At 41.3% G+C, this 27,816-nt stretch overlaps 1 protein-coding gene across 1 annotated transcript in view; it reads left to right on the top strand.

Annotated features, from left to right (window-relative positions):
- Window positions 1–27,816, top strand: part of Hdac8 (histone deacetylase 8) — a 218,047-nt gene that overhangs the window by 55,529 nt on the left and 134,702 nt on the right. Inside the window, exons 5-7 of the mRNA XM_028892077.2 lie at window positions 14,119–14,231; window positions 18,143–18,220; window positions 18,752–18,860. Of these exons, the coding sequence (XP_028747910.1) occupies window positions 14,119–14,231; window positions 18,143–18,220; window positions 18,752–18,860 (300 nt within the window). The remainder of the gene's footprint in view (window positions 1–14,118; window positions 14,232–18,142; window positions 18,221–18,751; window positions 18,861–27,816) is intronic.

The following is a 27,816-nucleotide window of genomic DNA, read 5'->3' as shown; positions in this document are numbered from 1 at the left end:
ACAGTGAGTCACAGCCCCTTCAAATTTCCTAATTTGGGTATAACCAGTCCATTTCTTAATGATCTGTTCCAGCATTTTCCTGGTTGATCACATTTATACAGTTGGAGGCTATTTTTCTCCTTTATTCAAAGAAAACATTAAAAATACTCTTTTTCTAAAAAATTTGATTCTGTTAAATTCTTTGAAAGTAAGAACCATTTGTTGGTTCAGACTCTACCAGACTCACTCAGACTTTACCAAGTGCCCATGTACTGTTCTAGGTAAGGAAAGTAGATACAGTCCTTCTTCCAGGCAGTGTATGGTCTAGTAGGGAAGATGGGTACAGGAAGTAATTCTCATAATCAGGTTTGAGAAGTACTATGGAAGATGGTCCAATAAATTCTTGGACCATGTACACAAAGTGGGGGAAATACATTTCTTCTACCTGGAGAAAGAATGTAGAACTTCTGGGATGTTATCACAACCAGGTCTTCAAGGATGAAGAGAGGGTTCTGAGGAAATATAAAAAGTGTTCCTCAGGTCTAAGACTATGTATGTACAGAGGCTCAGGCATGCTGTTGTATTTAAGATAAAGAAAAGTGCAATGTGGCTAACGTTTGGAATAGTGAGATCAGAGGCCTTGGACTATAGGACCCACCAAGGGGCTTTTAAGCAGGGCAGTCACATCGTCAGACTTGTGCTTAACAAGTTTGACCAGGCAGTGTAAACTGTGTGAGCAGAGAACATAGGGAAAGAGTATAGGACTGCTCAAGGCTTTGCAACCTTAGGCCAATACTTTAAGTACCTAGGGGCATAAATCATCTTGTTTTTCAGTTGTAGAAGAGGAATAGCCTTTTCCTCCCTTGCTTCAGTTGGAGCTAATGAGAATACATGAGACCACAAGTCCACAGAGACACTTAGAAGGGAGTTCCCGGTTTAGGGCCGGATGCTGGGAGGCTGAGAAAGCGTAGTCTATTCCATATAGTTGAACACTTACTAACTATGTATGTATGTATGTATGTAGATACATATTGTCTTTCAGCTCAATTCAACTCAATTGAAAACACTTCAAGGGCAATATCCAGGACATTGTGTGTTGTGTACAACCCCAGAACATGGAACAACTCCTCAGCACCTACCTGGGTTTGACTGCATACACTACCTCCTCTTAGGCCAAGTGCCTGAGACTGAGACATCATGACAGAGCCATAGTACTGCTGGGGGCTAGTAGTCTATTCTCCAGGAGTAGCCAAAACGATTCCAAGTCTTGTTCCATCAGCCCTTTAAGTACCAGGCCAAACCCTTGACTTTCTGTCTTGTTAGCATGATGCCTTTCTTTAAATATGAGGCTACTCAGGAAAATTCCTTAACTGTTAAAATTGAACTAATTACCATTCTATTTTTGTTAGGAAGTCATTATCTGTATATGAAAGATGGTAAGTAGAATTTAGGTACAATATTATGAATATTCTTCTGAAATTTAGCTACTTATTTTCAGAAAACTTATAGAAAGAGCATTCATGAGTTTTAGGTTGGGCTTGGGAAATATATATTCAGGGGTGGTGTGTTTACCTAGCATGTGCAAAGAGCAGAGTCAATACCCAGTATCACAAAAAAAAAAGAAAGTTGCAGGGTTCAGAGCATTTTTGGATTTGAGACTTTAGGATTAGGGATACTTAACTGGTAGTCTTTAAAATATCCTCAAATCTGAAAAACTCTTAAATCTGCACTACTTCTGGTCCAAGCATTTTGGATAAGGGATGTTCAACCTGTGTTCCATCTAGCTAGTATTATAGTCAATGTAGCTATAACAAGACCCTACATATTTTTAATCCAAGTTTTGAACAACTTTAGTGATCCGTGGCCAAACTTTGAGGAAGAGAATAGTCCTGTGAGCAAAAGGATATTTGAGGAGCATCCATATGTTTTTCTTGTATGTCAGAAATTACCCTAAATTTGCATCAACCGAAGCCAGAAAGTCTGAAAGCCTTCACTGCATTTTTAAAGCAAGCGCTTTACTTTTCCCCTTGACTTGGCAGAGGTTGTGATCAGCTCAGGGAACACAATGGCATTTCCTCCTCTCCACACCTAATATAAACTCCAGTCAATTTAATTGGGTCTCTTACGTAGGTTGGGGATGCGAGCACAGAAAGTCTTTGGCTCTTGAGACAGCCATCTTGTCTGCCAGGCCCAGGTGCAGCAATACAAATGCATATGTGTCGTGCCTGAGACAGCTGCTGTGCTGGTGGCGGGGCGGTTTGTGTTTTCTCGAGCTAGAAAGGTTAACAGGCACACTTTCCATCAATTACACTCAAACTGTTGTTTAATTCCTCCGTCCAGTGTTCGCAGCTAAGCCACTGAGTTTTGGGGTTCACTAAACGAATTTAAAATAAAAATTGATGGCTAGTGAGTTAAGGCACTTGCTGTGAAGCCTGACTACCTGAGTTCAATCCCTGGGACCCACACACGAGAGAACTGACTCCCACAAATTGTCCTGTGACCTCCACACATGGCCCCTCCCCCCAGCAAATAAGTAAATGTAATAAAATGTAAATGTCATTAAAACAATGAGGTAAAATAAAAATTGAGAGCTGGAGAGAGCGCTCCAGCTGGTACTCACCTCACAAATATGAGGACCTATATATTTCTGCTTTAGTAAGTGCAGGAGAGTGGGTCTGACAATCTTGTTGCTTCTCTCAGCCTCCGGGACCCCACTGAACCAAGAACATTAGACGTAGACATTGTTGACTGAACCTGGAAAAATTTGAGGTACATCCTAGGAAATGGCTTTGGAACCTGTGAGGGTTCTTCTTTGCTGCTTTTTCTTAAAAAAAAAAAAAGTGCATAAAAGAAAAATTCATCAGCCAAGTAAAGACTTTGGATCTGCTAGTCTACATTTTATGAATAAAAACATGTTTCAGAGCAGGAAAATTCTATTTGCCATCTGAGGAAAATGTCCAAAAGAAGCTTAGAGCCAGAAAAAGAAGACCTTCTGTGTCCAAGGAAAACAACTAGTGAATTTAGTTCATGATGACCTGTCTACTCAATTCATTCCCTAGCCCAATTAATCTTCGAGCAGTTTTCATGGACCCACTCACCACTGTGACTCTTATGTTTATGAGCTATCTAAGCTCCTGGGTAGGAACTAGAACTGTTCACACTTTTTCACCCATTTGTAGTGTATGGTATAATTATCCAAAGGGAAATGTGGCCCAATTCTGAAAAGGACCTTCTGATACTTCTCACTATAATGGATTCAGAGTCAGTTTTCTTGATACATTTCGGGCAAATATTACCTCCTCTCTGCTCTCTCAAGCCTTCATTTATCTTCAGTAGTAACTGCCTATCATATCAAATGGTACAGAAAGGGGAAACTGCAGAGAATTATACTGCTGTCACATTTATTTTGCTTCGTGGGTCACATTTTCAGTAGATTTCTCATACAGTTAATGAATTTGTTTGTATTCACAAGTAGGACCTTCTTGACCTAACCATTTGTCACACATATTCCTGTATAAATTCTAAATATGAGGATTCTAGCTCAGTGGCTCAATTTGGTTTATAGAAGCAAAGATCACATGGAAGCTTATGAAAATCTGGCCCTGGGTCATTTACCTGCCTTTAGGGAGAATTTCAACTCATTAATCTCAAATCCAAGTAACTTTACTGAAAGCTAAAGTGATTAAACCTTGGTGGGAGGAATAGAAACCTTGAGATATAAGTTGCTGCTAAAAGATCAGTAGTCAAAAAGCTCTAAGTCCAAACATGTAGAAAATGGGCAAGGGGACAGAGACAAACACAAAAAAAAATAGCCAAGTGTTCATGGAAAAGACAATCCAAATCTTGTAAAACCATAGGAAATAGATGAACTTGACCTACATTAACAAGACTGAAATGGTGAAAGGGGAGCAGAAGGAAAAGTGTAAGAACCACATGGAAGGAAATGAGTAAGAGCCGAGATAGAAAGATACCAAAACTATTTACCGTGATGACTACACATGTAGGCCAAAGAGCCAGACAACTGAGAGGCGAAGTCAAGCATTTCCGCATTGCCTCTCCTGCTAGCCCTGACAGCCACCATTCCGCTCTGCTGCTAAGACTTTGGCCATATACTTTTCCTGATAGAAATGGTATCAGATAGTAGTTGTTCTTGAATATCTGGTTTATTTTACTAAGTATAATGTCCTACAAGTTCATCCATATTGTTGCAAATGGCAGGATTTCCATTATTAAAGCCTGAATAACACTCTGTTCTTATATGTATACTACATTGCCTTTAAACATTTATCCACTGACGGACATTTAGAAATTTAGTGTCCCACAAAACACCTATAGCTAACACCCCCCTACTGTATACTTGGAAAGTTTGCTACGTGTTCTTATCATAAATAATAAAGACGAAGATGGGAAATTGTAGAGACTTATGGCATGAACAATTAGATGAAAAATCTAATTATTTTCCAAATGTATGCTTATTTTCAAACTCACCAATTGTATGCAATGAAACATATATAGTACAACTCTTTATATGTCAATCACATCTTCATACAGTTCTTTTACGCAATTCCAGTTTGAGCTGAGCTACTTCGTAGCTGTGTGACCTTGGACAAGTTACTTAACTTCTCTGTACTTTACTTCTTCATTTGTGAAAGAGATAGTAATAGTACCTACCTCACATGACTGTTGTGAGAATTGACTGAGTCAATACCGCTGAAAGCATTTGGTACAGTTCTTGGCACAGGCTAACACCCAATAAATATTGGCTGATATTTTTGTTGTATACCTACAGAACCAAACTCTATTTTCAGCTGGTTCCAAAACAGCTATAATGGAAGCAAAGAATGTTAAGCTGTTTGTTAACACTAAAAGAGAAAACAGACATATGATTAAGTCTTTTTAGAAAGGTCCAAATGAGAAAATATCATTAAAAGTCTATAATGCTAACTTTTCCCCATTTTCCCATTTTTACATTATTACATGCATAAAAGTCTGCTAACACGGTATTCACAATTATAGACTGCATGCAAGGCAATTTTGGCAATTTTAATTAAATTACAAGTAAAATCTTTGATTCAGGGATTACTTATCTAATAATAGTCTTTCATACATATTTGTACATATTCAAAATGGCATATTCAAGATTCTCTGCTGCAGAATACTTGTAAAAGGGATAGACTGGGAATACTCTAAATGTCCATCAATAAATATCAGCAGCAAACATTTTCTAAAATGTTTTTGTAGAATCTTTGAAGTGATAGAACAGTGTTGGCTTTTGCCAGAGTGAGATGGCCACCTGATGTTTTACCTCAAAGTCTTCACGTCAGGATACAAGTATCCCTGACATTTTTATTTATTCATTTATTTATTTATTTATTTATTTATTTATTTGTTTGTTTGTTTGTTTGTTTGTTTGTTGAGGCACAGTCTCTCTATGTAGCCTTGTGCTAGATTTCACTCTGTAGATCAGGCTGGTCTTGAACTCACAGATCCACCTGCCTCTGCCTCCCGAGTGCTGGAGTTAAAAGCTTGAGCCACCATACCTGGCTGTCCCTGACCTTGAATGGGCATAAAAAAGCAGTAAATGCAGTTGACTGAGCGTTATGCTTTTTTGTTAAAGACTGAGTCTGTGGGGCACAGCTCGTAAAGGCATTTAAGAAGGTAGGCGGGGCTCTGTCTTTTTTTGGGAGGGGGGTTATTTTTTAAGCAATTGCCTGATCACCGAACTGCATACCCATGCCCCAAAGTGTTCAGAAATATGTTTGTTGAACCTGGTCTCTCCTGGACATGCGTGTCGGTGATGGGGAAGACAAAATGCAGTGGGCATCTAAGGCAGTTAGTTATTCAGCTCTTGCAATGGGGAGGACATTCGGGAATGAGAGCCATCTCAAAGAACAGGCAGGGGGCCTGCGTTGTTCCAGTGGCAGACAAACAAGTGAGTCATCTGTAAGTCTTATAAGGGAGGGTGGAGGTGGATTTGAGCCTGGAATAATGTGCCAAGGGAGGGGGAACCCTGTGCTTTATCTTTTCTTGGAAAACCAGAGGTGGGAAGAACTTCTTGGCCATCTCAGCTTTCTAGGGTAAGCAGGGCTCAGATAAACTTCAGCACTGTCATCTCCCCCCTTTGTTTAAGACAAATGTCACTCATTCCTAAGCAGGTAATCACAATCCTGTGTGGACCGAAGCAGACGTGTATTAAAGTCTCTCGGGCACTGTCGTTCCTGTAAACTAAGGGAGCCATCTGTTAAGTGGTAATACCAAGGGGCAGTTGTTTTAGAGTCCAGTAATTGAGGTGTCTTTAAACACAGATGACTTAATGACCACAGAACTAGGTATGGTGAAAAGCTATAATCCCAGGTCTTCTGGTGCTAGTGTGGGTTTCTTGTTGGTTTTGTTTTTTGGTTGGTTTGGTTTGTTCGATTTTGAGAGAGGATCTCTTACTATGTAGCCTTGGCTGGCCTCCAACTCATTACGTAGACCAGTCTGGCCTTGAACTCATAGAAATATAACTGCCTCTGTCTCTGCCTCCTGAGTTCTGGGATTAAAGGTGTACACCACCATGCTTTGCTATAATCGTAGGATTTTGGAGGCTGAGGTAGGAAGATCACAAATTCAGATCCAAGCTAGAGCCAGGCATAGTGGTAAACACATTAATTCTGCACTCTGTGTGTGTGTGTGTGTGTGTGCGCGCGCGCGCGCGCGCGCCACAGTGCACATGTAGAGGGGTCACATGACAGCATTGTGGAGTCAGGTCTCTTCTTCCATATTTACATAGGTTCTGTGGATCAAACCTGGGTCACCAGGCTTACATGGGAAGTGTCTTTATACACTGAGCCATGTAACTGGCATCAAATTAAAAACTTTTATGTATCAAAGGACATTAAGGGAAATGAAAAGACAACCTACATGATGGGGAAATATTTATCAGTCACTTATCTGATAAGGACTTAATATGCAGAAAATATGAATAATCCTTCTCAACAGCAAAAAGACAAATTTCAGACTAGACAGAGGACTTGAATAGGCATCTTTCAAACACATACACAGGGCCACCAGAATCTGAAAAGAAGTCTGATAGCAGTCATCATGGAAACACAAATCAAATCCTCAATGAGATGCCTCTGTGTATGTACTAATATGGCTAGGATTTAACAAGAGCAAACCATGGGAAATAGCAAGTGGTCAGCAAGGTGTGTTGGTTCCTGCTTGTCAGTCCCAGCACTAAGGAGACAGGCAGAAGGATTACCACAAATTCAAGGCCAGCCTGCTCTGTACAGTGACTTTCAGGCCAGCCATGAGACCCTGTCTCAAAAAAAAAAAATTCCAAACAGAACTCCTGATCATCCCCCATCAGCTCCTTGAGGGGTCTATATGATTAATAGTTATGCCCTTCAGGCTTGAGTTGGGAGTTAACTCACCTGCTTTTCAGCTAGTTTTCAAAATGTTGTCTTAGTTTACTATTCACTAGTGTGGCTTCAAACTTGTTCTAGGGTGGTTCTCAGTCCTAAAGTGCTTGTCTCACATATGTGACGCTGTAGGTTCTGCCCCAGAGGCTGGAGGGGGGAGGGGAGAGTGAGAGACAGAAGAAAAGAAAAAGTAAACCAGGGTTGGGGCTATAGCTCAGTGGTAGAGCCTCTGCCTAGCATGCATAAGGCCCTAGGTCCAATCCTCAGTACCACATAATAGAAGAAAGTAAACTATCCGACAGACGCTTGCACACAAAAGCCCCCAGCACGATTCTTTCCCGTGAGGCTGTCAGAGCTCTCAGAGGGTATTTTGCTGAGATGGAAGCCCTCTAGCTTATAGCGAGTGGTAGGTACTTTCAGGGAAGCATTGAAAGAAAACATAAAAAGCAATGTGTAGATGACAAAAGGCTTACAATAGCTGTGGTTACCTTATTACTGCTCATTTTCAAAAGGGAAAAATCTGATGAGAGTTCATTACAGGAATAATAATGCAGCTGACAAGGAGATGTAGTTGTTTCTGTGGCATGCAAAACAAGATAAAAGCCAATCCAAAAATCGTCAACAAAATATCTGTAAACATAATGATTAACTCTTTTCAAAGAAGACAGGGTATTGTGTCTAATTTATAAAAATGTATGAACATTATCTTTATAGAGAAAAGACTCAGAAATAGCATATAAATATCTGGACCCAGTGTAAAATGAATGTATCAAGCATTTAGTTAGATTATACCCAGACTCTATCAGGGAAAGCAAATAAAGAGATTCAGAAATCTAGACTACATCTTAAACATTTGTATCAGGGAAATGATATGAATCCCCAGTTGAAAACCAGTGACTAGTAAGATCCAAGATTCAAAATCAAAAAGCACAGGTAAGATCAAGTTAACACTGAACCAAAAACTCCTGGAATTTTGAGTGAAAACTTGGTGCCTTAGGCCCCTGTGCTGGCTAGTGTTTGTCAACTTGGCATAAACTAGAGGGAGCCTCAGTTGAAAGCAATGCCCAGCCCACTGTGGGTGGTGCCATCCTTAGGGTGGTGGTCCTGGGTTCTATAAGAAAGCAGGCTGAGCAAACCAGGGGAGCACCCCAGTAAGCAGCACCCTCCATGGCCTCTGCTTTGGCTCCTGCCTCCAGGTTCCTGCCCTGACTTTCCTGGATGATGAACTACAAGCTGTAAATGTCATAACCCCTTTCTTCCCCAAGTTGCTTTTGGTCATGGTGTTTATCACAGCAGTGGAAACCCTAACTACGACAACCCCCACCCATGATTTCACATTCCTCAGTTTCAGTTCCTCATGATGAACCATGATCAGTCCAGGACATTAATATATTTGGAGAGGGGCTGGAGAGATGGTTCAGTGATTAAGAGCACTGATTGCTCTTCCAAAGGACCCAGGTTGAAGTTCATTACCCACATGGCAGCTCATAACTGTAACTCCAGTTCCAGGGGATCTGATGCCCTCTTCATGAGGTGATAGGCATGTGGTGCACAGACATACATGCAAGCAAAATACCTATATGCATAAAATAAGAATAAAAGAGAAAGATGTTTTAAAATATATCTGGAGAGACAGAGAACAAGACTATATTTCACATAACTTTTATTATGCTTTATTCTTATTGTTGTTCCATTTTGATATTATTGTTAATCTTTTATTGTGCCTCACTTGTAATTTGGATTTTATCATAAGCTATGTATCTCATACATACATACATACATACATAAAAACATGATCTGTAGAGTGTTTGGTACTTTTCACGGTTTCAGGAACCCACTCGGGGGTTGGCATGTGGTCCTCACAGATGGGTGAGAGCTGTGGTCCTCTAGTTGTCTAACATTGGACAAAGAAGCAAGCTTAACTCTGACAAACAGAAACATATCATGACCGCTGGAGACGTGCATGATCTCATACAGCATACAGTTTCTGAACTATTTATATTGGTAACATTTTACCATTTTAACCTTGGAGAGGCAAATCACCACTTTTGATGAGCTTGATGGCTCTGCCTAGGTGATGCTGCAATAATAATACAGCAAAAGCTAATAGTCATAGGTGCCTCTCTTTTTCTGAGGTCAAACAAAAATCCTTTGTGGTTTTGTCCTATCAACCCTCTGAGATTTGATTAAAATAGGATTATGTGTTGTTACCTAAGTAACAATAAAATATTTTCCATATAAGCATAGAAGTAAAGTGATGGTAAAGCCTAAAGCTGTTAGCTCCTTCCTAAGTGAGAAGACTTTGCTTTCTTAAGTAATAGAGAAATATGGGAACAGATCCCAAAAAAGAGGGCTTGTTTACCATATGTGAGGCCAGTGGCCATGAAAAGTAGGAAACCCTGGTAGATAATTCTGGGAAGACACAGAATCTTTGTTACCTAAGAAGGTTTTCCAGAAGGTAAGGCAAGCCATTCCCAGCTTGCTGTAAGAACAGACTAAGAATCCAAAATTCTTTGTCTTTTAAACACAGAAATAACAAAACTAGTTTTTCATCAATATGCTTGGAATTAGAGTTCTTGTGAGAAATTTTATAAATCATACACCAAAATTTAGCCAGCTTTGACCTAAACAAATAAAATTCCCTTTTGTGAACCCTCTACAACTTTCTGTATCCTTTATAGTACAACGTCCCACTATTGGTGGCAAAAAGAACATATCCTTTAACATACATATATATAGCGGCCTGTAACTTAGAAATAAAAGCAGAGCTAGGGAGATGGTTCACTGGATAAAATACTTACTGCCTAAGTGTAAGGACCAGAGTTTGGATCACCAGCCCATAAAAAAGCCAGGGAGGCTTGGTGGCCTGCCTGTAATCCCAGTGCGTGGGAGGTGGTGACAGAGGGGCCCTAGGGCAAACTGACTGGCTAGACTTGCTGCATCTGGGAGCTCCAGGTTCAGCAAGAGACCCTTCTCCAGTAAATAAAGCGAGACTGAGATACCCAACATCAACCTCTGACTTCTGCATGCAAGTACACATATGTGCAGTCACATGCATGTGACCACACATAAACACACGAATGTACCATGCACTCACATGCACATGCACAGATAAGAAGCAAATGCATATAAACCCAAGGTCCTATGCTAATGCTTCAACATTTCCTTAGAAATAATTAAATTAGGCATCAGCCAGAATTTTCAGTTACCTTAAGATCTTACAAATTATCTTAAGCTGATAGAATACAAAACACAATTACTGTTGAAGTAAAGTTTGCCATAATAATGGCTCAACTTGGTTAAACAAATGTACATTTTGCAAACTATTAAACATTTGTTAAGTAATGCTAGCTCGTTCCATCAATAAACCTGTAAAAATGTTTAGGAAGAACATATCTAAGTAGACTAAAAATACTCCTGTTTATTATACCTGCAACTGATAAGATATAATTGCGTTTAGTAAATTATTAAATTAGTCTTAATTATTAAAATTTTACATACATTGTATGATCTTAAATTCTTAAAATATTTGTCTCTTTTTTTAAAAGATAGAGTCTCACTGCCCTCAGCCCTTGCCACCTGTGGCAGATGAGGGAGCTGACCCTCTCATGAGGGTGGGATAGGTGGCCATACCACTCTTGTCTGTCATGTGGTGGTGAGGACAGGGGAAAGATGCCCTGCGCGCCTCCACCCTCCCCCTTACCAGCTGCGGCGCTTGGAAAAGCCGGCCCTGCACCTCGCCTGGGCAGCACAGTAGAGCTGACCCTGTTGACAGGGTGTGGGTGAACCAGCCTGAGAATGTGAGCTTGAGAGATCTGACCCTGCCCCTCATCTGCCAAATGGTGGCAAGGAAGAGACATCCCTGCCCTGCCTGTCACTGCCTGTGGCATTTGGGAGAGCTGGCCTTGAGATCACAAGAACAGGAGAGCTGTCCCTGCCTCTCACCAGCTAGCTGCAGCATTCAGGAGAGTGGCCCCCGCACTTGGCCTGTGCAGCACAATAGAGCCAACCCTGAGAGTATGAAAGCAGAACTGGCCCCGCCCCTTGCTCATTGCAGCAAGGGGTAAATTAGCTGGGACAGTGCTGGAGAGCTCACCCTGGTGGTGAGGACAGGGAAGAGCTGGTGGGCTGACCAACCCTGCAACTACCCAGGTTATGAGTTGGCCCACCCCAGCATCCATCCCATCTATGATCTGCTGGAGCATGTGAAGGGGCCGGTCCTGCAAATCTAAAGCAACAGGATTTCCATGACACAGGGCAACAACAGGATATCCAAAAGGAGTCCCAGTAGGGATCCAGTATTGATGGTGTAGCAGAAGCCAGAGGCCTCAAACCAGACCAATGATTGTTTGCAATGAACATTTGCAAATAAAGATGTGTGGTCTAAAGGGTATACTGTGTGACTTACTGTGTCATAGTACAGCTTCCATGACAAGATTTTTCTTCTTTTCTCTTAAATTTTATTTTATTTTGGGGGGAGATTGCAAGGCACAGTGTGGATATGAAGGTATGGGGGAGAAGAATGATTGAGATGCATGATGTGAAAGCTACAAAGAATAAATAAAAAGGAAGTTTAAAAAAGATAGTCTAACTATGTAGTCCTAGGTAGCCTGGAACTTGCTATGTAGAGCAGGCTGGCCTTGAACTCACAAAGATCTGCTTGCTGGGATTAAAGACTTGCACCACCACACCTGGCACTTGGATAGGTTTTTAAAGATTTTTTTTTTTTAGCATGTTGGAAGTCTTGAAAGTTCATTTTCCTCATTTTGTGGGAATTTTAGCAATCTTATCTAAATGTGTATTTATTTCTGTAAGCCAATGAGAATAAAAGTAAGCAGCAGCACCCCGTCCCCATGGCCTTTGCATCAGCTCCTGCCTCCAGGTTCCTGCCCTGTTTGAGTTCCTGTCCTGACTTCCTTCAGTGATGGACTATGATGTGGAAGTGTAGAGCAAATACCCCACCCTCCCAAAAGAAAACAAAACTCCCTTAATCTAAGAGCTTGTTTGCTTGTTGTTGTTTTAATACTGGGAATTGAGCCCAGAGCTTTGCACATGCTGGTCATTGCTCTATCTCTGAGCTTTATCTCCAGCCCTTGGTTTTATGAGACAGGGTTCTGCTGTGTAACCCATGCTGGCCTGCAGCTTAGGATTCTGTGTCTGCCTACTGAGTGCTGGCATTACATGTGTATACCACATACCCCACTTTTTGAGATTTTGATCATCTAATTTGGTAATCCCATCTAGAGGAAAGAAGAGATTACACATTCCCACAGAAAATAACTTCAGAATTGTCAGTATTATGGCCATCATTATTCACAACAATCTTCTCTTCCCTCCTCTTGCCTAGCACTTACTGTTCCATCCCGAAAGTGTTTGATGTTCATTAGGATAACACATTAACTCTTTTGATGCATTAAGACAGTAGATTTGTAGAATGTCAATTTTCAGAACTGAAAAATAGCATGCACATGCAAGAACACTCAGAGCCCCACATCTAATTCTCACAGAGGATTTGTGGTTGAACTCATCCTTTCTCTCCTTGGTTTCTTCCCTGTTGCAAACCTAAGGCCAAGCCGTTTAGTTAGAACAATTGCTGTGTCCTCTCAGTGAAGCACAGGCAGTATCCAGTGATTTTGTTTTTTTAACCAATCTGCTGCTCATCATTGTACCTGTCTTCACCAATTCAGCATGTGAACCAGGGCATCGTTTATAGAGTGTGGAATCTCATTGGAAAGAGATTTCATGAAGTTTTCTACATTATGTAAACACTAGAAAGGTTTCTCACAGTAGCAGTGATGCCATTTCAAGCGTCCATGCCTAGATTTTTGTTTCAAGTAAAATCTCATGGGAAACAGAAGGGGGCGGGGTTGCTGGATATTTGAAGTATCTATGGAAGCAAAAGAGACTGTGGCACTTGGAATGGGGTTCTAAAATAAGTCTAGTACACTCTTGATAAATAGTGTTCTTTTGTATCTAATCAGCAAGGCTCAAATAAGAGTGCAATAAAAGAGCAAGTGAATGTTGATAAGAGGACAAAGTGAAAGCACCAATACAGAAAAGTGACAGGGCTCCAGTGAAACCAGTGACAATGGTTTGTGTGAAGCAAAATGCCTCTAGCAAAGGCTTCTTCACTGCTCATTGTCAAATTACACTCATAGAAAGGCAACTACAGTAAGGTGCCCAAAGGGTTATGCATTTGTCTGTTCTGCACCCAGGTTTTCGTGAGTAACAAGTGCCAAGGCACATTAAAATAAAAAATAACCAACGTGCAGGCTATGTCATAAAGTCTGTACAAAGAACCCAATCTCCGTCTTCTGTAAAATTGTCTTTAAGGCCCCACCCAGGTCTTAGCTTCCTTAGAGTGCTACAAGAGAAAACTCAGTGTTTATCATTATGACCCCAGGGGACTACAAGGTTGCTGGTTTTTTAATGATCTCCTAATTGTCATAGAAACGTTGTCTTATTCAATATATTTATAATAATCTAATGCTTTTGAAACCACTGTGATTGTGAGTAGGAAAACATTACCAATCATTCTGAATATTTACTTTGTTAAAATATTTCATTTTCTGATCATTCTGGGCCATTTACTATATAATCCTTATAGATGAATTTTTGTTTTTCTTAAAAGAAGGGGGACTTTATGGGGCTAGATCTCAAAGGTTCCACGCTTGGCTGTAAAGACTCCCTTGGACTGCTTTTTAGTTGTTGGCTGTAGCAACTTGTTTTCTTGCAGAGATGAAGCATCTGGTTTTTGTTATCTCAATGATGCTGTCCTGGGAATATTAAGATTGCGACGGAAATTTGAACGTATCCTCTATGTGGATTTGGATCTGCACCATGGAGATGGTAAGCCCTTCAGTTTCAAAGATACTTCACTGCTAGGACAGCAGGTTTTGATCAGTAAAGCTACTTCTAGGCAACTAATAAAAGGAGAAATGCCTAATGCAATTGAACTTTTCCTAATTGTCATTTCCGGACTAGGTGCTGCATGGATTCCTCTGACTAATGCAGTTCCCCTCTGCTGCCCAAGGCGGGCAGGCCCCTGTCATTGCCTCTCTCCTGTCTCCTGAAGCTAAACTTTATAGTAGAGAGTAGAAGAATGGGGAAGTCTTGCTCATGTTTATTCCAATGTCCAGGAACCACTCTGGGGCCTTTGAATGGGTTCTAGGGGAACTCTTGGGTTAGAGGTGATGGTCTTCTCTCTTCTCATCAGCGTTTCTCTCAAGGTAGAAAGGCTATATGAAGGACCAGCATTTTGGAGTTTTCACCAATAGCCTACCAGTTCACCGAGTGATCACTTTCTTTGTGTTACCAACATATATAATCCTGGGATAGGAGTACATTGCTAGAAACAAACAATTAAAGATAACAGCAAAGGGTTAAAACAAACATCACACACATTGAGAACCATGCCCCCTGAATTTCTGACTACTTTCCAGGTTGGGACACAGCCTTGATTTAAAATGTTCATAGCCTCTTCATTGCCCATTACAAAGGGCAGCATGTCACAATGGCTTATTTTTATATGACCAGTGAGCTAAGAATGGGTTTTCATTTTTTTGGGCGGGGTTCATTTTTATTTTTATTTTATTTTTTGTTTTTTGAGACAGGATCTCATGCAGCTCTGGAACTCACTCTGTAGTCCAGGCTGGCCTTGAACTCAGAGATCCACCTGCCTCTGCCTCCTGAGTGCTGAGATTAAAGGCATGCGCCACCACCTTCCTGGTGGGTTTTTATTTTTAACAAGGTTGTAAAATACGTGTGTGTGTGTGTGTGTGTGTGTGTGTGTGTGTGTGTGTGTGTGTGTGTGTGTGTGTAAATGTGTGCAGAGGCTCTAAGTAGTTTAGGGAGGCTAGGATGATTACAGTCTAGCGACACGTACTTTGATGGCCCCTAGCCTAGAGAAATGGTACTCATACATACATGATTGTGCATTTAGGTGATCTGGGGAAGTTTATTTTAAGTGCAGATTCCTGTGCCACAGGTATTAGATACTCAGAAGAAGTAGGTCAGTCATATAGTTTCCCCTGTAAAAACACTTCAGTTGTACTATAGATCAGCCCTTGAAAACTGTCTTCTTTATGGAAAAGTAGACTTTCTCCCCCCCCCTGTGTGTGTGTGTGTGTGTGTGTGTGTGTGTGTCTGTCTGTCTGTCTGTCTGTCTGTCTGTCTCTGTCTCGCTTGGTTTTTCAAGACAAGGTTTCTCTGTGTAGCCCTGGCTGTCCTGGAACTCGCTCTGTAGATCAGGCTGGCCTCGAACTCAGAGATCCACCTGTCTCTGCCTCCTGAGTGCTGGGATTAAAGGTGTGCGCCCCACTGCCGCCAGGCTTCGAAAAGTAGGCTTTCTTTATCTCACCTTTCAATGCCTCAAATAGGCCTCACCTCGTCTTTCCAAGCATCTCTTGCTATTTTTCTACTCGATGAGCATGTCTCACTGTTCCAGACACGTTTCTCTGACCCCACCTCTTTGACTTCACTTCCCTTTTCCCTAGTTTAACCACCTGTTCCTCCCTCACTGGAGCCCTGAATTCTGCCATTCATTCAAGTTCCAGCAATGACTCTCTGGGCCACTGCAGCCCACGAGTACTCTTGTGGGGCCGACACCCTGTATCTTGTAACACTAATCACTGTTTCATGTTGTATTGTTTTGTACTATTCCTTTACAAATAAAATAGCTGTATCTTTTCTTCCCGCAGAAACTGTTAAGTTCTCCCAGAGCAGAGATCAAGTTGCTTACTTTTTTCTGTCAGTACTGTGCATATAGTAGCAACTCAGTAAAATGTTTGTTTTATGAATGAGCAAATGCTTATGGAATTCAGAGATTTAGTATCCAGAGTTCAAAAATAGACCAACTCTGCCGAGCCATGTAAAAATGAAATAAGACTGTCACCTGAAACCGTTCTCTCCAATTGCTGTGTTATTTCTACAGCATTTAGAGTTTCCTGTTTCAGCCAACTTTTACGGTGTGTTTCATTTCACTTTATTTCCCCTCTTCAGCACCTCCTTTCCAGTGACCTCTGCCCTACCCCCAAACTCTTCCACATTTGCTTTATTTGAAATCTCCCGTGATTCTGCCACTGGCATCCTGGGGTGCGTCGCTGGCCACTCCTGCCCACCCTCACCTTTCCCTCCCCAACCTCTCCCCTCCCTCATACCAACTCCACATCCCCTGCCTCTCTCTCGTGTCCTTCTTAAAGTATGATTTTTTTAAACCATGCCTGACAGCATTTACCGTGAGACAAGACATGGTGTTGGGTGCTCCAATACCAGGAGAGATGCAGCTGAGAGCCATTCCAAGAGTTAAAAGAAATAACAACCACCAGCATTAGTCATCACAGGAGAAAACAGGAATTTGCATACAGGATTGGTAGAAATGTAAATTGCTACATTTCTGGGTGGATAAATCATTAGCATTTTCATAAAGTGCCCTTGTTTAGTACTTCTGCCTCTGTTGAAATGGTATTTTCATTTATTTTATTTTGTTTACTTAATGCTTTCTGCCTGGAGTCTTTAACTGGTTTTAACTACCTCCCTAGGGCAAAACACAAGGCTTGGGAAATTCAAACATACCTGTTATATACAAATAGAGTTCATATTTTGTAAGGTCTCTGTTGGCCTCTAATAAAGACTTAAATACATTTAAGTCAACACAGAGACAACATCTTTGTTTGAAATAGAAAGGAGCACAGTACCTGGATTTGCTAATGGTCCTTCCATTTCAGAGTGTCTGGGTATGACTGAGCCCAAGAGGAAGGCGCAGCATTGGGTAGCATGGCCAAGACCTAAGTAGTGGCTTCTGAGGAGTTACTTTAAACCCGAGCTTCTTTTATCTCCTGGGCATCTAGTCATTTGCTGACTGTTTAAGAGGAAAGGAGACATCTGTCTACAAAGCCCCCCCCCATCTTCCTGCAGGCTTTAAAACAGTTTTAAAGCTGCTATTAACAACTGAAGGTGCCCCTTACTCTGGGCATACACCAAGCCAGTTTGAAGTTGGCAAGCAGCAAGCTCCTTTAAAGTTTTATTACTATCCTGGGTTTAAAGAATTTAATTGTATTTCTCTCGCTTCCTTTAAGCAGCTCCAAAATACAAACATTTGTTTTAGTAAATAAATAAACAGACATCTTCCTATATGTTGATTAAGGAGCTGTTAAGGAACAGGGCCATGACTTTTTTTTTTTTTTTTTCAGCAGAAAGATGTAGGTTGCTTAGTGCTCATGGGACTTTGGATTACCCACTTTTATAACCAAATCTATATTATAGAGAGGCACCTCATCATTAAGTTTTAACTAAATAAAGCCTAATCACTGATTTGTTGGTTATATTTTAAAGGATTACCATAATAGAGTTCTTGGGAAAAAGTCCCAAGGATTTAACTAGAAACGCTTAAACAGAACAGACCATGAACCTGCCTGGCTGGTGCCACTTTTCTATACTCACTTGTGTGGCTAGAGCCTCAGTCCTGGGCTCTTGCTCTCTTATACCATTTAGAAGAGAAGTCATGGTGAACTTGGACATCCTGTGGCTTGGAAAAGGGAAGCGCAGTTACAGTTTGCCATGAATTGAGGTTATGTTCTACCCCATCCATAATTACTGAAAGCAGAAACCAGCAGTTCGTGGTCTTTGAATTCTCCACTCATTATCTGTCTCAGCCGCCTTCTCTTCTCACCTTCTTCCCAGAGCTGCCTGGTAGATTTGTCAGGTGTTGAAAACAGGACTTGCATATCTGAAGTGATCCCTCTGACTTTTCTCTCGGGCAGGTGTAGAAGACGCCTTCAGTTTTACATCCAAAGTTATGACTGTGTCCCTGCACAAATTCTCCCCAGGATTTTTCCCAGGCAAGTCAACTGCATGCTCCCCATACGTTACATGTCTAGACACTACAATTCTTTGACATGTTTCTTAGATCTTATTTTCATATATTTCCATGCTGCTAACACCTTATTTGTGCTATTCTATGCAGAGTTTTAACTCCTATCACTTCAAGTGACAATGACAATGAATAGTCTTTTTAATTCCATGTGATTTTTACGGCCCATCAACAGACAGGCCACTTATTATTTTATCACACACCACATGTAACTCTGATAACTGCAAATAACATGTGATGTTAGCTGTTAATATTTTATTTCATCCACTAAGATATAAATTAATATTTCTCAATGTCCTCATTGTTTTCCTGCGTCCCACAACATTGTAATTAGTATTTCTCTAGATTATTTTCATAGTTTCATCTCGTCAGTCACAACCAAGAATTTAGAATTGTTCTAACTGACCACTTGCTGTTCTGAATTGCTCTTGGACAGTCCTTTGTGTTTGCTAGTGTTTGTGTTCCTGGTGACTGATCACAGCATTCCTGTCTTTTACAGGAACAGGTGACATGTCGGATGTTGGCCTGGGGAAAGGCCGCTACTACAGTGTCAATGTGCCCATTCAAGATGGCATCCAGGATGAGAAGTACTATCACATCTGTGAAAGGTATGGCAGTGACACTGAGCTAGTTGCGGATAGACTGGAGCTCTGAAAGGTGCAATGTTTTTCACTCTCACAATTGTTCTTGTTTTCAAGGAACAACTGGAAAATGAAAACCACTGGATGCTCACATACCTTTTACTTTTGTTGTTGTTGTTGTTGAGACAGGGTTTCCCTATATAGCCCTGGCTGTCCTGGAACTCTGTAGACCAGGCTGGCCTCGAATTCAGAGATCCGCCGACCTCTGCCTCCCAAGTGCTGGGACTAAAGGCGTGCACCATGATGCCTGGCTCACATAGCTTTTAGATAGGACTTACTATGCTTATTTAATCTGGTAACCATCCCCTGTTGGAGAGGACTAAACAGCTGGACCAGAGACCTAGGTTTGACCTAACCTGCTATACAGTATGATAAAGACCATCCCAGAATAAAAGCGTTTAGATTGTGCTGGGGAATCCCTTCACTGCTACTTTTTTGCATGCGTGTTGTTTCATTAGCCCGACAGGATATGTTTCAGCTTTTTTCTCATGGAAACATGTGCTTTTCTCCACTGGCATGGATATCAGACTTGACGTTAATTATTTACCATTCATTGTTGCGTTCTACCTATCCAGACTAGTAAAAGTGTAGTCAGAGAGAAAGAGAGGGGGATTGGAGAAGAGGGAATGTTTCTGTGCTGGAGATAGAATCCAGGGTCTTGTATACACTAAGCTACATCCCTCGCCAGCCCCAATTTTTTTAACCTAGAGTTAAGAATCAAGTTACCAGCATACACATATATAGGCAGACAGTTTGGTTTGAAGACCATTGGGGTCTAAGAGTCGTACAGAATGGAGAGAGGTTAAACTCACATTCACACAAACCAATTCAGATTGGTCAGGCGCCGTTTTCCTGCCGACAGTGGCAGTAGACAAGGTAAGTCTGACTAGAAGTCTACTGGTCAGGCTCACTGAAAGTGAGCAGTATGGACAGAAACCCTTTTAATCCCTACCCCCGCTCCCTGCTCCCATTTCTCCCAATGGCTGGTGGAGAGCAGGGACTTCCCAGAGGAGCCTGCCTGTACTGGCCACCCTCGCTGGCAGTTGTTTAAACAGAGTCCAACTATGAGAAATAAAAACTTCAAAGGTGCCTCTTAGCTCAAGAGATACGGTGGAGCAAGTCACCCCGCAGTCATTCAGCAGCACTAGCCTCTTCAGAATCGTCATGGGGGCCCTCGGATAACTCTGTATTGTCAGGCTGGAAAAAAAATCTGGAGCCTGTCACTGATGATTTAATTGCCCTTCTTTGTTCCCCTTAGGCTGTGTTCTGTCCTTGAGATGTGCAGATCAGAACTGCTTATGTAACATTACCAATGAAGATGTCCTGTGGTTCTCTGGAAAAGGAAAATGATTTTGTTTGTCTTTTAATCTCCTTCTTGACAGTGCTCAACATTTTGTTGGCTTTTTTTTTTTTTTTAACCGTAGCAGGCCACTAAGTTGTTCTCTTCAGGGGACTGTCCACAGGGTTTCTTAGAGCTCTTTCCTGAGTCTTAATTGAAAGATCATCATTTACCAGCCTGCAAGTATACTTTGGAATATCTGGCCCTCTCTAACTGCATCACCTTACATGTGCCCCTATTGAATCATCTGCCAATCATAAAACCTCCGGAGATTTTCCTTTCTCCCCCGTCAGCTTGGCATTTGACTGCCTGGGGAAAAAAATCTGAATATTATGTACAGACTTGAGGATTTCCCAGCATCTTCACTCCTGAAGGAAGGCTACTATTTATCTTTCACTCATAAAACTGTCTCTTTCTCCTCTATATCTTCCTTTTTTTATGTACACCAATTCCTTATAAATGATTTTTCAAAAAGTTAATGCCATGGCAATTCATGTTTAATATAGCCTTGGTATTAAACATAATGAGAAGCATTTGAAAAGTAAATATAGCTCCAAGGTTACATATGATTTCCCTTTACAGAATCCACTCTGCCACAGGACTGGCGGCTCTTGAGTACGGCAGGCTAGCATTCATTAAAGAGTCTTCCCGCTTGTTGACTAAAGAACCAGACACTCAGCAGCTTATAGAGCCAAGGACTGCCTGTTGAGCCTCGTGAGGAGTGCAGACAGTGATCACCCGGGGACCAGGCTCCAGGCTTTCATATGAACCTTCGTGATTACTGCCTTTGCCTTTCTTCAGAAGTCTGTTGAGGGCAAGGCACCTTTCACTCCAGGGGTGCCAGGACGACTTCCTATGCCGAGTATGTGCCCCTCCATTGTTGACTTATACCTGGCATTCCTGTAACAGGAAGGAGACTTCTTTCTATACTAAAAACCAAGGCCCTGAATGAGATTTGGGCACAGTCTCCTCCCCAGGCCCACTAGGACCAGGCGTTTCACTGGACGGACGGCAGCCTTGGCAAAGGCTGCAGTGTTGCGCCCTGGCTGTCCGCTGCTCAGATAGCCGAGTACAAGGGGAAAGTAGTACGGGGCAGGCACAACAGTCCTGGACGTCTAAATGGCTTTGCAGTTTTCTAAATCCCAGGAAACATGCCTGTGGGTCCCAGCAATTATCCTCTGAGTGCTTCTACCCGGTGTGCTTTGGGGCCATTGTTACTGCTGCCCCATCTGCCTACCTGAAAAGAAACAGGAAAGAGGAATGACCGCTCCGGCTGCTCTGTCCTTCTCGCCTGGTCTGTTCTGTGAGCCCACTGGTTCTCTGGCTCACCGCTCTCACTACGGAGACAGAAAGACGCTTATTGGCGGCTAACATGGATGATGTAGGAGTCTGAGTTGTCGCTCAATCGCTGGTTTGTTCCTGAGCTGATTTTCTCTGTGGGATTCACTGAAAAGCTTTCCCTTCCTTCTTTCCTCTCTTTTCTGTCCCCTTTCTTTCTTTTCTTTTTTTCTTTCCTCTTTCTCTCATTCCTCTTCCTTCTTCCTTTCTTCATCCCTTCCTCCCTTCCTCCCTTCACTTTCTCTCATAAAAAGATTACCTTTTCCATGCTTCTAACCTTTCATACTAGTCAGGCAGGGACTTAATAGCTTCATCACAACACCAAACTCCCCACATTTAAATTTTCTTCCATAGACTGGATATGGAAATATTACATGAATATTTTCTAATACCATCAAAAGGTTTGGAGTTTTTTGGTTTTTTTTTTTTTTTTTGAAATGACAATTTCATATTAGATATCTTGGGTCATTTGATATTAATGGCAGAGGTCCATGATTTCCACAAGCTTCCTGTAAGCTTTATGGGAGTTAGTAGAGTTGGCATTGTAAGTAAAGCCCTTTATCAACCAACATAAAGGAATAGTACATTACTACTGTCAATGTGTCTCTTCCCTCAAATGGAAGCTTCTGGCTCCACTATAGATAGTGTCTATGAATCAAGAAAATAATAATCCCACCAAAATAACTCCTAATTCAGAAAATCCTTCATACCGTACTCAGAGTTTGGAGGAAAGAAATATTAAGCATTGTCATCTAAAAGTGCACACAGAGCTGGGGGTATGGCTCTGTGGTAGGGCACTTACCAAGCAAGCATACTATATATATACATATACATATACATATACATATATATGCATCCATACATCTATACATACACAAGGAGGTACTGCTCTCCCTATATTTGTCCTGCTTGCTCTCTATGTGAATATGATATAAGATTGTCTTAATAATGATTTGCCTATTGCCTAAAATGCTACATATGTTGATGACTTTGGGAGCAGTCACAGTCAAGAACTGTTCAAGACAAGGACAAAAACAAGCACCTCTTTGCTGTTGGTTCAAGGGAGCTTTTGATAAATAGTAATAGCAAGATGAGCCAAGTGCTTGCCTACTGTGAAATGCCATGTCGTATGATGACATATGCATGAATAAATTCAGAGTCGTGCTAGTATTTCTTAGTTTGTATCCTAACTATCATTTGCACTCCTAACAACCAGCAATTGCTCTTTACTAGATCTCTGCTTGTCTAATAGGAAAGCTATATACAAGATGCTTATAATGTGTGTGAGTACATGTACTGAAGTTGACAGTAAAACATTTGGAAAAAAGTCACAATTTTAGGGCTGTAGGTAAAGATCAGTTGGCAGTGCTTGCCCGCCTGTGTTCATGAAGCCTTGGATTTCATCCCCAGCAATGCATAAAGTAGGCATGGTGGCACATGTCTGTAATCCTGACCCTTGGGAGGTAGGCATGGGAGGATAAGGAATTCAAAATATCTTTCACTACATAGGGAGTTTGAGGCCATCCTGGACTACATGAGACCCTGTCTCAAAGAAAAGAATTGTTTTACTAAGACTATTCAGCTGTGGGGATGGAGAGATGGCTCAGAGGTTAAGGCTGTTCTTCCAGAGGTCCTGAGTTCAATTCCCAGCAACCACATGGTGGCTCACAGCCATCTATAATGAGATCTGATGCCCTCCTCTGGCATGCAGACATGCATCCAGACAGAACACTATATACAAAATAAATAAATAAATCTTTAAAAAAAAAAGAATATTCAACTGCTCAGCTTTGAGATAATAAAGACACTGCATAATATATTATCCAAAGGAGACACTGTTGAGCAAATTCTCCATTGAAGACTTAGGAAAGATTCTGTTAAACTGGAGCTCTTATTCAGTAGCAGTCTATATCCATATATGAAGATTTGCTAAGAAATATCAACCTATCCTGAGAAATATTCTTATTCTAGTGAACTATGGTTTATATGTTATTCATTAAAATAAAAATCTACCCATAGTTGGTCTTTGGACTATTATTCACCTGTGTCCTATGGCATATATTATATAGCTCAAAACTGAAGTAAACTTTTGGTCTCAATCAAAGACCACCAATCTAAAGAAAAATTCACTCACTCAAAGAGTAAATGAATCTTTAAACTCTTAATCTCTTTGAAAGATTTATTTTTATTTCTACTATGCGTATGCATAGTGTGTGGGTATGTGCATATGACTGCGGGTCCTTGGGGAGGCCAGAGGATGTTGAATGCCCTGGAGCTGGAGTTACAGGTAGTTAGGATGTGTTTGACATGGGTGTCATCTTTCCAGGCTACCCCAACTTAATGTTTTTGCCTCTTTCCATTTATAAAAGAACACTAGACTTTTCTATTTTAATTTAAACTTTTTTGCAGTGTTGGGGAATCAAATTATTTTTTTTAAAGTTTATCACCTGCCTTTCAAGAACATTTGTGGTCCTGTTACTGGGTTAGACAGAGTAGCCAACCTAGAGAATACTTGTTCTTTAGACCAACAGCAGGGTCAGTAAAATAATCCTAAGCCTTTATTCCTGAGTGGAATGTTTTGCACATTTATACTCAACGTCACTCACGTCCAACAAAGAATGGGAAACACACACACACACCATTGACTCTTAATACAGTGTCTTTACAGTGTGTCTTTATGGCATAAGAACTGTCCTGTCACTTTAGCCTCACGTCAGAACCGGAAGTCCTTGGTGTTTTAAGTGTACCATTAGTTCCTGTGAGTCTGGGACCAAAATTGACCTCTCCAAGGCCTCTCTGACCTCCCTGCAAAAGAACTGAGCAGCTCCTCACTGTATATTGTTTATGAAACACTAGTTAACATGAGGGAGGAAGGTGGGTGAGGGGAGACGCTACCTGTGCGTACAGGTGCTGTGCTAAACATCTGACATGTATTTCTATTCTGGGTATGTGTGCATGTTTAAATGTGAAAAAACCATTTTATTCATTCATTCTACAAAAATGGATCACCTACTGTCCAACAGACACTACATTAGGCACTGGGACAGGAAATCACTTTGCAGCCTGTAGCTTGGTTTCTAGCAGTGCATGTAACTGGGACAGGAGTAGCTCTAAAAGTATGCATTGTATCACTTGATCTTTGTGACCCTCTACACTCTACTAAAAAAGCACGTATGATTCTTCTCATTTTATAAGGAAGAAAATTAGAGAAAGTATTGACTTCTCCAAGGTCACATACATCCAGGAAGTGATAAAGGCGGCCTTTGAACCTGTGTCTTTCCCTAGCCATTGACTATGTTGTCTCTAAAGTATCTCATGAAGTGTGAAATTTAATTGTTACAAGCATTGAAAAGATACCATCCCTAAGATTGGGATGGAAAACTTTACTGTAGGAGATTGGAGAAAACATTTAAAAAATAAACCATTTAGTTTTATGCAAATGAATCACATGACAACTCCAATACACAGTCTATTGTGTGTATGAATGTACAGCTGAGATTTTTGTCAGAAATGACTCTTCAAGATTTAACTTGTAACTTTATGGACAAAAAACAAGAATAACTGTCTCCAAATTTACATCTTAGATACGGAATTCTTGATGAAAGCCTGAACATGGAGATTCTATGAGTTTTCCTGTCCCTTCATTTTCTGACTTCCTCCTGTAGAAGGTGAATGGTGTCATCTGTCATTTTATAGAGCTCTTCCTAGGGAAGTACATCCTTTGCATGTGCCTTGTTTAGACTAGTATTGTGCAAGATTGTTTACTTCTTTGTGTCGTATGACAAAACCTCTGGCACCTCTTGGTCCTGGCAGGCGGCCATATGCACATAGAGTAGAGATTCTCCATCCACACTCCAAACTACTCCATCAGTAACCAACTGAATAAAATGAGAGAATCGAAAGACATCTCTAAGGGAGATTTAACAAAAGTGTTGCCTTTTGATGTTGGCTTTTAATGTTAATATTTAAAGAAGAGATGTTTTAATGATGATAGGTTTTTCTAGAAATTACCTTTCATTTGGATTTGCATCTGGCACTTGGCCCTCTGTATCACTGAAATTTAGAGACAGGTAGATCCGCAGTGAAAAGAGAGCCCGGCAATTATAATTTACTCCTTTGGGTTTCAGGATGGGGCAACAGCAGTATATCACACAGATATTCACACTTAAATCTTTGAAGCAGCACGAATTTTTTCAATTCTCTTTGGTTTGATGAAAAGGGATGAACTCTCTCGAATTTGTATTTGAGTACAAATAATTGCATAGACTTCCTTGCATCTTCATCTCCATTTTCATTACAATGGGGGAACTGGCAGAAACTCCTCACACAATTATCCTACCTCGCTCGTCCTTTGGGTCACAGCTACACTGCCTGGATAATCACTAGTCACTTTGGTCCAGTGATAAAGGTAACAAAAGCTGCCAATTCATTCTGTAAGCCTTGCATCTGGAACTTGGCCCTCCGTAAGTAAGGTATTTTTATTACATGCTTTTGTTCAATTTGATAAACTTCTATCCTGCCTCTCTGTAGTGTAGCAGATGTAAAATTGCCTATTGTTTCTGGAAAATAGATGAGTCAGACACTAATTAAATTCCCTGATAATGTTAGCCACAGGTGGAAAGGAGGCCAAAGTGGGCCGTTCATTTATTCTTCCTGGTTTGATGTGTCTTTTAAAATATTAAATTCAAAAGGCTTTAAGAGCCTCACAATGCAGGATAATTTGGAGGGAGGGATCCTGTGCTTCATTATCTGGTTGTCCTGAGCCAATGCATGTCTGGAAGACTTGCATGAGGCTGTAGTGAGAACTGGTATTTTCCTTCACCTAGTCCTTAGGGCCTGAAAGGCATGTGGTTAGAGAGGCAATGCAATTTTCACTTCCTTCTCTTCTCATCCAAATTTCACCAAGTAGCCTACCCCAGCCTGTGAAGCACAGAAGTCTTCATAGGTGATTTTTTTTTTCCATTTAAGTCAAGGAGGACAATGTTCTAGAATTCTGTGGGGGGTCACTGTGCTAGGCTGGTGCACATTTTCCCTGTTCTTTTCTTAGTGATGACTGATCCCTGCTCCTGGAGAAAGTGATGCGATTCTTTGGCAACAGTTTAATAGGTTCTGATGCTAGAACATATTCTGAAACTACCCCGAGTCAGGAAGACCTTGTCCTAAATGGAATCTTGATAATCATACCCTTTAACGCGGGCTGCTCTTGAAAAGGATCCCAAACATGACTCTATCTGTGCTCACTGGAATGTTTTAACGTCAAAATTCACACCGCTCCCTCCACCACGTGCCTCCTACTGGCACTGTAATTCTACCTTCCCCTTAGTCTTTAGCTGATGCCCTGCCCCTTCAGACCTGCCTTGGAGAGCTGTTTCGACTGTGCATTAATGGCACGGCTTTGAATGCCTGCACCTAACACTGCCCTATGCCTAGCAGCTACATTGATGCATGAGCTGTCTTAACTGGCTTCTGTTGACTTGGACCCTACTGAGGTTCGGTTAAAGCTAGATTCTACTACCTGCTGAAGAAGCCTGGTGCTGAGTTTGGGTGGATCTCCGTCCGCGTGCACTGTGGCCAGTTATGCTATCGGGAAAGAGCCATATCCACTGGTACTTAAAAGAACAGCTAAGCTAGCGAGTGAACAGGCGTGGGGGTCGGGAGAGTAGCAGAGAGAAGGGGCGGTGTTCGCCTGGAGATGCTGTGGGAGCAGTTCTGTGGGAGCTTGGGGTGAAGGAGTTTGTGTGTACCAGCTCCATGCAGGAGAATCCCGAGGAGGAGGAGAAAGGGGGAGGGACTGGGGGCATCTTAAATGTATGAGGGGTGAAGTAGAAAAATATCTATCCTATTTAAATATAGGCAAGCCTCACTAACTCAACCTAATTAGAGGAAAGCCAGTCTGAATCATGGAATATTTTAAATGCATTTTTATTACTTTCAAGCATTGGACATGCTAGTAATTCAAAATAGACTAACAGCATAGAACAGCACCTCAGGGAAGGGGCTTTAAGAATCATTTGTAATTAGCATATCAATTATTTGTATGTAAGTGGATGTGCACAAAGTGCATAAAAAGTTTATTCTCCTAAGTAGGACAAACATTCCCCAGTGCAATCCTGTTTACACTATTAATTTGCTTAGCCAGCCCTTTTTGTGCCAAGATAGATGTATGTAAGAAATGCTTATTTCCTCAGGGAAGAATGAATCGCTTCCCTGTGTTTAGTCCAGTAACTAAGAAGCTGAGCGCCACTT

This window comes from Peromyscus leucopus, chromosome X (assembly GCF_004664715.2).
Source record: "Peromyscus leucopus breed LL Stock chromosome X, UCI_PerLeu_2.1, whole genome shotgun sequence".
In the NCBI taxonomy this organism is placed as follows: Eukaryota; Metazoa; Chordata; class Mammalia; order Rodentia; family Cricetidae; genus Peromyscus; species Peromyscus leucopus.
Note: the sequence above shows the minus strand (reverse complement) of the source record. Positions and strands in the feature narration are given on the sequence as shown.